Below are 13,053 nucleotides of genomic sequence, written 5' to 3' on the forward strand. Positions count from 1 at the left end.
CAGGAGGCAGAGGAAGGTAGATTTCTGTGAGTTCAAGGCCAGCCTGGTCTACAAAGCTAGTTCCAGGACAGGCTCCAAAGCTACAAAGAGAAACCCTGTCTAAAACAAAACAAAACAAAACAAAAAAAACCAAAAACCAAAACCCAAAAAACTAAGGGGTGGGGGCGTAGAAACAAAGCAAAACAAAACAAAAATTATGAAAGATTTTGTGGGCTTTTGTCTTCTACCAGCAGGGCCTGCTCAAGATGTGCCACACAACACCTCTGGGCCAATCAACCATCCTATCTGTCTGCAAACTGACCAACCCTAAGTGAGAAGCTTTGAACCCACAGTCCTGGGGAGAGACTGGAGTTTCCAGCTCCTCCACTGTAGAGGGTCTCTTTTTCTGTGTGCCTGCTGCATGTGTGTTTCCTCGCCCTAGTAAAATCCTTCTTTGACTTTTGATTCTATCTAAGGTGTTTGAGATTTCTCTCTTGCTGCTTCAGATTTTTCCTGCCTTTTAATTCTTTAGCTGGCAGAGAATAGGAACTCTATCAAGACCCCAGAGACACTATCATTTTGGGTGCTTGTTTCAGCGTTCTCCTAAGACTATATTACTCCATTTTATATTCTTCATTTAACACCATTTGAAACTATCCTAATCATTATCTGTATTAATATACAGATATAACCTTCAGTGGTATGTCTAATCCTTTCCTCACTGTATCACCACGTGGGCACCTCAGTGAGACCTGAGTGGGTGGATGAATGATCACTGTCAACTTCTTGGACTTTTAAATTCATCCTTCTAGTCTGGAGGTCAGGGTTAGGAGTGTTCTGAAGTACTTCCATAGTGCAGTGATTACCTGTAAACACTCATCATTCTACCTAGCCTTGGCATGTTCTTACCAGGCAGAAGTGGGACCTGTGTTTCTGGCTTGCCCCGCAGATCACATTTGAAACGGAGGGTAAATGTTTCCTGACATCACCCTTCATTGTGACATCAGAGTCGCACTTTACAGACTATAAGTCTTGTAAATATAATGTAGTTTTTATTTTTTAAGATATTAATGGAGTTTTTATGTGAATAATGATTGTTTAAATGTCACGTGGGAACAGCACATTGTCTTATTTAAGTCTTGGTGGGCCAGGGGTCCTGTAACCAACCAACAGCTATATCATTGTATGAAATAATTTTTGCTGTAGAATATTATTTTAAGGTATGTCACTTTTGTTTATGTTCTGGAACATTTGTTTAATGATACAAAGATGTGTTTGATTAAACAAAATTCACTTGCGGTCAGGAGGCTGGTCAGCAGCTAGCTAACTGGAAGTTGTAGGGAGGAGCCAGGTGGAGAAGGGTTTATAATGAGTGGTGAGAGCGAGCATGAGAACTTCTTGGGAGACGCGAAGAGGTGAGCTACTTGCTATTCCTACCTCAACCTTTGAATCTTGAGTTATTTATCGGGACAGAGATTCAAGTAAGTTTTCTTAGTAACTTTGAAAGAGTCGGTGGCTGAGGGAAGAGATTTACCTCAGGCTTCAGCTCTTTCGGTCTAGCCGCTGCTGAAAACGGTAGAGTGGCAGTTGCTGAGTAGGATAGCTGTCACTTAAAAGACTGAAACAATTAAAAGGAAAAACAAAAGATTTTGCTGTCAAGAAAAGAAAGTAGAAGTGTCAAATGAAACTGTTTCTGGCAAGGACAGGAAATCCTGAACCTGTTTGGTAATTGAAGGGTTAAACCTCTTATTTTCCTCAGATATTTAATTTTTTTTATTACATTTATTTGTATTTTATGTATGCGGTTGTGTAGGTGTGGGTGTGTGTGTGTGTGTAGAGTTCAGAGGATGACTTTTGGGGATTGGGTTTCATCTTCCTGATGTGGGTATTGGGAATTGAACTCACATCCTCAGGCTTGGCAGCAAGTGCCTTTATCTGTTGAATCAGCTCCATCATCCACGTCTTCAGATATTTAAATCACAATGCCTGCTGTTTGTTTTTCATGTGAGACTCCGATTCTAGTTGAAAACACAAGTTTTTCTCTGTTAAAATATTCTCTGTCTTCCTCTCAGAACTGAACCCTGAGCTTGGGAAAGCACTATACTGCTGAGCTCCACCCCAGCCCTGGGGTGTTCTTTTTTATTTGTTTCTGTAAGCAGTGCTTTCACCTTTAGTTTGTGAAGTTGTAACTACTTTACATCCATGATTAGTCCAAAGAAAAGGCAGGATCCAGGAAAGTTTGCATCTTATCCAGCTCATTGTAAATAGCAGTTTATAGACTGTTATCCCAACAGCTTTGTGACTTGTATATTTTAATTTTCAGAGATGTCTGGTAATTCTGATTATATTATTATTTTCCAAACAAAAGAGCTATGAGTAAGACAGTGAACTTGAATGTGATGCTCTTATTTCTTGGTAAACTTCTGGAGAAAACCAAGCTTTTGACTTGCTCATCTATCATGAAGAAAAGTCTCCAATTTTGGTAATACAGTGGGATAAAGATAGTTATATTAACAATAAACATCATAGCTATGTCAAAGATAGTTATATTAACAATAAACATCATAGCTATGTCAAAGATAGTTATATTAACAATAAATATCATAGATATGTCAAAGATAGTTATATTAACAATACACATCATAGCTATGTCATCAGTATCTTTTTCTGCTAATAATAGGCCTGATATAGGGGGTTGCTTGGAGGACAAACAGTCAAGGGTTCTCTAAGTGTGCATGGCCCAGTTTAGAATGAGGAGGGGAGTCTCAAAAGAGACTCAAAGAGTCGGAGAATTAAACCAGCTCTTCTCCCAGGCACTTCTTCCCTTGTGTTTTTCCATGGGAGCAGATCTGGAAGTCTGGGATCTGTTTATTAATCCACTCTGCCACTGAAGATGCTGCAGCTCCTGTTTTCCTCTGGACCAGCTGCCCTTAGTGGGGGAATGAGGACTTTTGACACTGGTAGGGAATGTTGGACGGTGGCCACCTGTGCAGTAATTTCCTTGCCTTGATCTCAGCTTTAACCTGATGTATAGTATCTCATCAAAAGGTTAATAATGACATCACATCTTAGGGTTAGACTCACCCAAGTTAATACTTGTAAGGGGCTTCTCATAGTTCTTTATATCTAGTGAACACAAAATAAATATTTGCTATTAATTATTCAGTAGTAATAATTCAGGTATAAACATAAACATTATAACCTAATGTTCTGTTCTTAAAAATAAGAAACATTTTGCCTTTAACTTTAAATGTGTATATATTTCTTTTATTATCAGCTCCAAACATCACTGTGAAACATAATGTTCTGTCTTATACCTTAATCCAGATGTTCAGAGGCAGGGGCCTAGTAGACAAACTGAGGGAGCAAAGCTTGGGCCTTCATGGGAGGTAGACTGTTCAGCGATGGACTTGTCATATGAGTTCTCACATTGGACTTCAAACTCTGTGCATGGCCTTGCAGACATGAACCAATCTCCCTTTATTAGAAATCATGTATCTGGAAGCATGAATCCTCTGCACGAGCCTTAACCACTCCCCAGTTTACTTTATTTCAGTGTGTTTATTTGTGTGCGCACACTGTGTGTGTGGGTACATGTATGCCCTTGAACATGTGGAGTCCAGAGGCTGATGTTAGGTGCCCCCCAATCATTTCTTCACCTTATTATTTTTTGAGACTGGATTCTCAATGAACTTGAAGCTCATGGACTGACCAGCAAATGGCAGGTATTCTCCAGTGTCTGCCTTAAGTTCTGGGGTTGCAGGTGTAGGCCCAGCTTTTAGGGTAGGTGATTGGGATCTGAACTCATGTCCCCATGCTTGCCTGGTGACCACTTTATGACTGAGCTGTCCCTGAAGCAACCCTCATTATATAGTAACATTTCATTATAACCACTGTGTGTGTGTGTGTGTGTGTGTGTGTAAATTTGAAGTGTGGAATTGGTCTGGAAGCAGACCAGTTGGTTTTATCGTTTTCCCTAAGGTGTCAATGACCAAGCCATTTAAGAGACACTGCCTTAGATTATCATTTTCCCTCTCTCTTGCCAGCCGAAGGGACAGAAATCGCCTGTACTTTCTGTTTGGCCTTAAGCTTTAGATCTGACACCATAGGTAGCATTTTCCTGACACAGCGGACAATGATCAAGCATTGAGATCCTTCTGGTGAAAACATGAAGGAAATGAAGCTCGACCTTGACTTTGCTTGCTTTTGGTTGACCAGAAGGGTGATTGCTATCATTCCTTATTTCCCCTCTCTGCCAATGGCCCTAACAGGGAGCCAGAGCAAATGGTTTGATTAGATGTGGATTTTTGTGTCTTCAGGTTATCAAAGGGAACTTCTCTATCAGAGGGAAGATGGCTCCTTCAGTGCTTTCGGGGATAGTGACCCTTCTGGGAGTACTTGGTAAGTGACTTTTTCTAATTAAACAAATCTGTATTATGGAACAGGTGTTTACTAGGCCACGGTGACCCTGGAACTGACAGCCTGTCTGTGTGGACGTTGCAACTGCTTGTCACAAAGTCTGCCTTTAAAAGAGGTTTCTAGAAAAAAAAGATTATTAAAGCATTTGTAGGTGCTTTCCATTCAAAAAAGGAAAACAAACAAACAAAAACCCCTACACCCTCTTTTTTCTTTTGTTTTTTGAGATGGGGTTTTCTATGTAATGTTGGAGCTGTCCTGGCACTCTGTAGACCAGGCTGGCCTTGAACACACAGATATTTCTGCCTGCCTCTGCTTCCTAAGTGCTGGGATTAAAGGTGTGAGCCACCACCACCTGGCTTTTTATTTATTTATTTTTTTCTTGAGGGAAAAGCATCGACAAAAATCTTTAGGATGACAGTACAGATGACAAGAAAAAAATTCTGATGTGACATTGGCCTTGCTATATTCAATTTTTAAGTGTGAGAGCCTTGTTAAAACACTGTGCAGTTTTGTTTTTAATATGTTTTTTGAAAAAGAAACAATGATGGGCTTAAGTAAGGACTAGCTTGGGTGTCCTCCTGCATGGAATGCTTGTGGTTGATTTGGGACAGTTCCCCTGATTCCTTGTTCTGTCTGCCATGGCTGACTGCTAGGGCTCAGGAGGTCTCCATCTGCCTCCAGTGAGAAAGACCTGGATGCTACTGAGTATGTTATCATGCTAAGCTGTGATGAGACAGATAGCTTTGGGTTTTCCCTTGTCCGGGAGTCAGGACATCTGTCTGAACACAGGTCTCTTTATGTGTCACGTTACTACACTCTTGTTGGGCACAGTGGCTTGTGCTTGTGATTCCGGCCCTTTGGATGTGTGAGTAGGGGACTGAGGGCAGCATGGGCTACAGTCTGAGAACCGTTTCACCTCTATCCATATGTTTATGTGTGTATGTATATGACTCTTCTCCTTCACATCCCTTGCTTCTACTCTGTTCTTTATACTTCTTTTCTTTCTCTCTTTAAACATCGTTTCCAGGGCTAGGGAGATGACACCCTTAGTACAGTTCCTATCATGTAAGCATGAGAGCTGAGTTTGGATTCTAGAACCCAAGTAAAAAGCTGAGCATGGGTGACATGTGACTCTTACCCCAAGGCTTGGGTGGAAGGGATTGGGGTTTGTGTGGAGACAAGCAGGCCCCTGAAGCTCATTGGTCATCCAGTTTGGCACAATTGGTAAGCTTCATCTTCAGTGAGATACTCTGCCTCAAAAAATAAAGAGGAGCCAATGAGGAAAGACATTCAGTGTTGACTTTGGGCTTCTAACACAGGCACACACATGCACACCTCCCTACTCAAAAAGGTGCCAACACACACACACACACACACACACATACACACACACACACACCCCCTCCCTCTCACATAGGTGCCAACACACACACACACACAACACACACACACACACACCCCTACTACTCACATAGGTGCCACACACACATGCTACACACACACACACACACACACACACACACACACACACACACACCCCTCCCTACTCACATAGGTGCCAACACACATGCTCACACACACACACACACACACACACACACACACACACACACACACCCCTACTCACATAGGTGCAACAACATGCTCACACACACACACACACACACACACACACACACACACACCTGCTCACATAGGTGCCAACACACACATGCTCTCTCTCTCTCTCTCTCTCTCTCTCTCTCTCTCTCTCTCTCTCTCCTAGGTATTGGTGGCGGTGGTAGTTATGCACATATGGGGCAGTTTAGCCCTTAGGCTACAGTCCAGTAGTACGGAAAACAACCCATTTCTCTCACTTAACTTCCTGAAGTTTGCTTTGGGCTAAAGATGTATGAGCCTAGAGCACTCAGAAGTGTGTATTGTTGGGCAATGTAACTATCATGGAAGGTTGGATTTTCAGCCTGTAAAATACTGGGACAAAATATTTTTTTAAATAACAATTAGATAATTCCTAAATTCATTTCCAAAAGGGGTATTTTGTGAATTGATCTGGAATTTCTGAGCTATGTTCAAATGAGAACCAGGTCCACCTGCTAAGACAAGATTTCCACATTGGCTCTTTGCTATCTTCCCTTTGTCCTTCGGGATGCTCTGTCTGGTGAATTTTCTGAAGGGGGTACTGTGTTTTTGTTTCACACTCTCAGTGTGAGTTCCAGGACCTAAATGTATTTTATGTGCTTTCCCCTTCCTTGTCCAAGGTTGTCAGCATTTGTTTTACGATGTTTCATGGAAGCTGATTTCTATATAGATATTGATCAGAATGTGTTACAGAGGACATATAATTGGCTCAAAGAACATCGGAAACCCAATGGTGAATTTTGGGAGCCAGGAAGAGTCATCCACAGTGAACTCCAAGGAGGCAATAAAAGCCCTGTAACACTGACAGCCTATATTATGACTTCTCTCCTGGGCTACAGAAAATACCAGGTATGTAATTGTCCACAAACCCCAGGACAGTGGATGTTGCTGGGTCAAATATGTGTCTCAGAATGGAAAGTTCTTTGCAATTTTACACTGCATTTGAAATCTGCATTTGCATAGCTCTGTGCTTTGCATTTGGGGCCACATTCCAAAATCTGGAGAAAAATAACCCAAGCTTTCAGAGTAAACTTAGGAGAATCTGCAAGGGTTTTAAGTATATGCATTGTGCTTGCTACTGGTAATAGAAGTCAGTAATAATTGATTGTTAGGAGAAAATGTGCACTTTAGAACATGGGAATGTGCCCTAGCAAGTTGAGGTGAAGGGTTTTTTTGTTTTCTTTTTACAGTGCTAAGGACTGAGCCCAGGGTGTTCCTATAGGAGGCAAGTGCCCTGCTGAGCTATGTTCTCGGGTATTTTGAATGTTTTTTTTCCCCTTTGTTTAGACCTTTAAACTTTTCTGGAGTAATTGCAATGTCTGTTAATTGAGTGGAGCCTGGACTTCTGAAAGCCTGAGGCAGGAAGGGGTGCAGATGTGCAGAGTGATGTGTGTGGGGGGATGCTGATAGTCATGATGTCGCCCCAGAGATCTCTGCCTGTTTGATGCCTTACTCTTATCGAACCCCAATTCTCAACATCAGGAGCCATTCTCTTTATGAAGCTCCGGATTACTTTCCTAGTTTAGTACCAGGCCAGTGGAAGGCAAACTTTTCTGTGAGCTTCGAGAGTCCATTCCTAGTAATATGTACAAGAAGCATATTTCTGAAGCTATATTTTCTTTTGCTATTTGGGTTTATAGTACTCAGCAGGTTAAAAAGTTTGCAGTTTTTTTTTTTTTAATTCCTTTCAAGAATAGCGTCTACTTAACTACAGCAAATGAATAGTCCTGTTACTTTCAGAATATATGGCAGATGCTTAAATGTCAGTGAACACTTTTGAATCGAATTGCTTACAATGAGGTCAAATGCTTAACAGGCCTGGAGTCTTTATCTGGGTGACTGACTGTTTCAGTGTACTTTTTATTTACATATGAGGAGTGGTAAAATATGTATGTTTTCCTTCCAAGCCTGTTATCGATATACAACCCTCTATCAAGTTTTTGGAGTCTGAATTCGACAGAGGAATTACAGACAATTACACTCTAGCACTTGTAGCCTATGCCTTGTTTTCAGTGGGGAGTCCTAAGGCGGAGGATGCTTTGTACCTGCTGACTCAGCAAGCAGAAAAGAAAGGTATGCCTGGGACCTGCCTGAGCCTGAGAAGAAAATTGGGCTTCGTGGAAAAGATGTGAAAAAAGCTTGTATGCTAACTATGACATTGATAACATTTGCATCTTTAGGATGAGATGAAAAACAGTACAGAACAACACCAAGATGGGATGGGCATGTTCCAGGAACTTCAGACATCAGACTTCAGACATCACACTTGGACATTTTATTGTCTGTCTGTCTGTCTGTCTGTCTGTCTGTCTGTCTGTCTGTCTGTCTGTCTGTCTGTCTATCCATCCATTATCTATCTTGTATAGGTTTTTTTTTGCCTGCATTTTTGTCTGTGCACTGTGCATGTAGTACCCACAGTGACCAGAAGAGGGAAGTGTACTCCCTGGAACTGGAGTTAAGCTGATTATGAGCTGCTAGAAACCAGGCATCTTCTTTTACATAGGTTCTCCTTTGACATTCTCTTTGAGTTGGTTACTCTTTGAATTTCTGATGTTATTTTTCCAAAAGTCCCTATAAAGTACTGAGAGGTTAAAGTGTGTCTTAGGGTGAGTTGTTGTGTGTAAGTAACTTTAGATTCAAAGTTCTGTTCTTTCAAAAAGGGTGACATGGGGTTGGAGAGATGCTGTGGCAGTTAAGAGCACTTGTTCTCTGTCACGAGGACTGGAGTTTCCATCTCAGCACCCAAGCTGGGCAGCTCACAAAGGCCTATAACCCAGCTCTAAGGGAGCCAGTGCTCTTTTCTGGCCTCCATGGGTGTACACACACACACACACACACACACACACACACACACACACACACACCCACACCCACACCCACACCCACAGTCCACTGCAGGGGAATCACTTCAGTCTGTGAGGATGAGAGGAAGCAGAGGGCCTCCACCCAGGACAGCCTATCTAGCTAGAACAGGATTATTTCAGTAAGGTTGTTGACGCTGGGGTTGCTCAGTTTTTCTTGGGGTTTGGATTTTGGTATTTATACTATAAACTTGAAAAGAGGGGGGGAAGAAGGGGAGAGGTTTCACAGAATGTGAGAGCTGGTTACTGATAGATTCCTGGAACAGGATTCTTTCCCATGTGTCCTAAACTATTTGTGGGAGGGAATATATATAATATATATAATATATTATTATATTATATTATACTTTTTATTTATAACTGTTTAGTGTTGCACCAAAAATATGGTATTTCCCTTGGGAAAATATTTTAATCAAAACATGCTCAAATGCAAGCAAAAAGGAAAAGATGAACATTTATACACTGTAATAGTTTAAAATATACCATATAATGCATGTTTATATATGCTTATATGTGCATATGCTTGCATATATGTTACACACATATATAAAATCTGCTTTTTTGCTAGTGAAACAGAGCTGGACTAGTACAGAAATAGTTAATGGTACAAGTGTAAGCTTTTGGTAGTTGCCCAATATGTTATATTTTCCTCTCAGGAGACATGCAGTTCTGGCTGTCATCAGCACCCACGTTTTCTCAGTCCTGGCAGCCACGCTCCCTGGATATTGAGGTCGCAGCTTATGCCCTGCTCTCACACCTGCAGCACCGTGTTTCTGAGGGAATCCCAGTCATGAGGTGGCTCAGCCGTCAAAGAAATAGCCTAGGAGGGTTTGCATCCACTCAGGTGAGAGATTATAGGTTTTTTTTTCCTGAAAATATTAAAAAACATATCAATAAAGAACACAGCTGCTTTTTCATAGTCATAAAATCACTTATATTAAAAGCTCAGTAAATTAAATGAAAGGTGTAAGATGTTAATTTGAATGATTTCCTCATTTGAGCTTCATATCTGGTCTGTAAATTGAATACACTGGGTCCACATCTGTGTTAGCTGTTTTGTGTCTGTGGTAACTGGCTTAAGCACGTTGCTCAGTCTGTATTGGAGCAGTTTGTTGAGCCTCTTATGTACTCCCAGCAAGAGGCTCCCAGAAGACCAAGGAAGCAGACTTCTTGCAAGGGTGGAAAATGTCCATGAGATTCCCAAATATTGCCAAATGTTTTCTTTGGAGATCTTGCTGGATATTTCTAAAGATGCACAATCATTTTTCTTCTCTCAACAGGATACTGTTGTGGCCTTGAAGGCCCTCTCTGAATTTTCAGCCCTAATGCACACGGAAAATACAAATATCCAAGTGACTGTCACAGGTCCCAGCTCACCGAAACCCATACACTTTCGGATTGACACACAGAATCGCTTTCTCCTTCACACAGCAAAGGTGCAGACAGGGGTGGTCGTTTAAAACCCTGTATAGATGGTTCTTTATTCTGGAATACTACTTTAACTTTTGTCTTCTGACCTCAACAAAGAGTTGTTCTAAGAGACCCATAGAGAGATGGAGAGAGGTTGTCCCCCTTTTAAGGTTGAATTTTCTGGAGGGTGGAGGGGATGGGAACATTGGGAGAATGATGGGCAGGAAAGAAAGTGTGGACACTTTCTCACCGGGAGTCCCACATTTGCATAGACCCTCTGCTAGGTTAGAGTAGATAGGCTACTGCATTTATTCTTCAGACCAAGTGTGCCACCACTTGACATGCAAGAAAGCTGGGCACAATGACTATGTACCATTGTGTTCATGGTCAGCCCCATGAAGGGAGGCTAGGGGAGACACGCCTCAATCCCAACAGGAGGGCAGTTTGGTCAGGAGGTCCCATGTGCCTTCCCAAAGGCTTGAGGTGCGGGATCTTGGAGAGCTTGGAGAGCACACCAGGCTGGTCAACTGGTTGATGCAGAGCTTTTGATATGTGGGACCAGGCAGAGCTCCCAGCATGCTCTAGGACTGCCTCTGCTCCTAGCACGGGATACAGTACTGGGATACAGCTATTGGGAAGGCTCTGTCTTGTGGAAAACTCACCTGCCTCACTTTTTCTCTCTCGCCTTTCTTCAGCTTGCTGTGCTAGCGCTAGAGCCCACTGTAATTAGGATTACTGCACAAGGTTTCGGGTTTGTTATTTGCCAGGTATGTATATATGATTGTCTATTTTTGCAGTTAAATGTGACTTTTAGTAACAATTCTTTACTAAGTCTTTAACTGAGACGGCTTGTGTGAAATTCTGAATGAGGGCTGACAAGATGGCTCATTCAATAAAGTTGCTTGCTGCCAAGCCTGAGTTTGATCCTTGGGATCTACATGGTGGGAGGAGGAAACTTACTATATTAATTTTTCCTACACACAAGTGCCATGCCATGCATGCCCCCTCACAATAAATAAATGAATATAACAACAATAAAATAGAACTCCTAGAGATTTGCTTTTGTGACTTAGGCAAGATATGTTTCTTACTTTAATAAGAAGTATTAGAGATGGTACTAGCTGGTGAGTAGGCAATAATTATTTGTGTTGGCAATCTGCTCAAGAAACATCTCTTAGAGATTGCTTGCTTTTTGAAGTTAATGTTGAAATCCTTCAGTGTGATTTATGTGAACAGTTGGGAAACCCTTTTCCGCCTTTGAGACAGGGTCTTGCTATGCAGACACAGTAATGTACTCAAATTATAGTTCAGGGTGGTCTCATGTGATCCTTCTGCCTCAGTCTCCCAGGTACTGCAATTTCAGGCATGGGCCACCTTGTCTGGTTTCTACATTTTTGTTGTATTTGAAAATACAGTTCAAAAAGTCTATTAATGAGCAAGAGAGATAGTGGTTTAGTGGGTAAGGGAAAACACCGCTCTTCTAAAGGACTAGTTATCAGCACCAATGTCAGGTGCTCACAACTGCCTATAATTCCAGCTCTAGAAGGCTCCTGTACCTCTAGCCTCTGTGTATATGACCCCCCCACACAAGCATGCATGCACACATGCACAAGCTCACACGTATACTTGCAAACACACATGGACACACACAATTAAAATTTAAAATGAAACTAAAAAATTATAATGTAGATAGCTGATAGAATTTATATTGTGATAACCTGATAACAAGTTAAGTATTTTACTTATAAATTCTTAGTATTTAATCTAAGAATATGAAGGTCCATATGGCTTTATAAGTTGTCTTGATAGACAATGTGTTTGTTTATGGTAAAACCTCATAAAATAGCAAATTCAAAAATTTGAGCATGACTATGTTCGATGCCATGGTATAGGATGAAAATGCCAACAAACTTACTTTTGATGGCACAATAAGAGCTGCAATTAAAAGGTAGATAGTATAGAAAGTAGTGACTGGAATAATTACACTAAAAACACCCATGCATCATGGAGCCTTTAAAATAATCTTAATGGAAACCTAAGAGAAAAAGTGATAAGGCCAAAATGATTATTACTTGGGTGGGAATAGACCAAACAACCACTTAGAAGATAATGAAATGGCTACTAGAGAGAAAAAGTGTTTTTAAAAGTCTGTTTTTATTTTTATTCCCCAAACTGCCATTCAATGCAAAAAGTAAATCCAAAAGTAACCATGCAGCATGTTTTAGACAACATTGGGAACTCGGTATCCTTAAATCATCACATTTTTTTTTGGAATTGCCATATTGTTGGAAACTGTTTTTCATCAATGACATGTAGATAAATCATTGAAACTAAAGATTGTTGCTTGAGGTTTGAAGGACACTGATAAATACAGACCTCCTGGTCAGAATATTTACTAGTCAGTGTCTGCATCAAAATTCAGAAGACAAAAGAGAGGGAGCAATAGGCATTTTCTCATGAAGGAGGGGAAATGTAAAAATATTAATCACCCAGCAATGAGAACTGAGGTTGACTTTGTTACTATTTTTTATAAGTGCTCTAGAAAGAGAGTGCTTGGGTTTGTAGTAAGTGTTTATCTACTTGGATACTAAAGGTCTAAGCAGTGATGAATGAGTTCTTTAGAAGTTCTGTGAGTGGCTAGTGAAGCCAACTATAAACCCCAATACTTATAGATAGACGTTAGTCATTACTTAGTCATCTCGCTTGGTGACACTGGTCCCTAAAGGGACAGTTGCATGCCATGGGC

At 41.1% G+C, this 13,053-nt stretch overlaps 1 protein-coding gene across 2 annotated transcripts in view; it reads left to right on the forward strand.

Moving 5' to 3' along the window:
* Positions 1-13,053, forward strand: part of Cd109 (CD109 molecule) — a 95,211-nt gene that overhangs the window by 73,581 nt on the left and 8,577 nt on the right. For both annotated transcript variants that reach the window (XM_027411077.2, XM_027411078.2), the window contains 6 exons: positions 4,299-4,380; positions 6,657-6,885; positions 7,944-8,109; positions 9,554-9,741; positions 10,178-10,333; positions 11,003-11,074. In XM_027411077.2, the coding sequence (XP_027266878.1) occupies positions 4,299-4,380; positions 6,657-6,885; positions 7,944-8,109; positions 9,554-9,741; positions 10,178-10,333; positions 11,003-11,074 (893 nt within the window). The remainder of the gene's footprint in view (positions 1-4,298; positions 4,381-6,656; positions 6,886-7,943; positions 8,110-9,553; positions 9,742-10,177; positions 10,334-11,002; positions 11,075-13,053) is intronic.

The sequence above is a fragment of the Cricetulus griseus genome, chromosome 4 (assembly GCF_003668045.3).
Source record: "Cricetulus griseus strain 17A/GY chromosome 4, alternate assembly CriGri-PICRH-1.0, whole genome shotgun sequence".
NCBI lineage: Eukaryota > Metazoa > Chordata > Mammalia > Rodentia > Cricetidae > Cricetulus > Cricetulus griseus.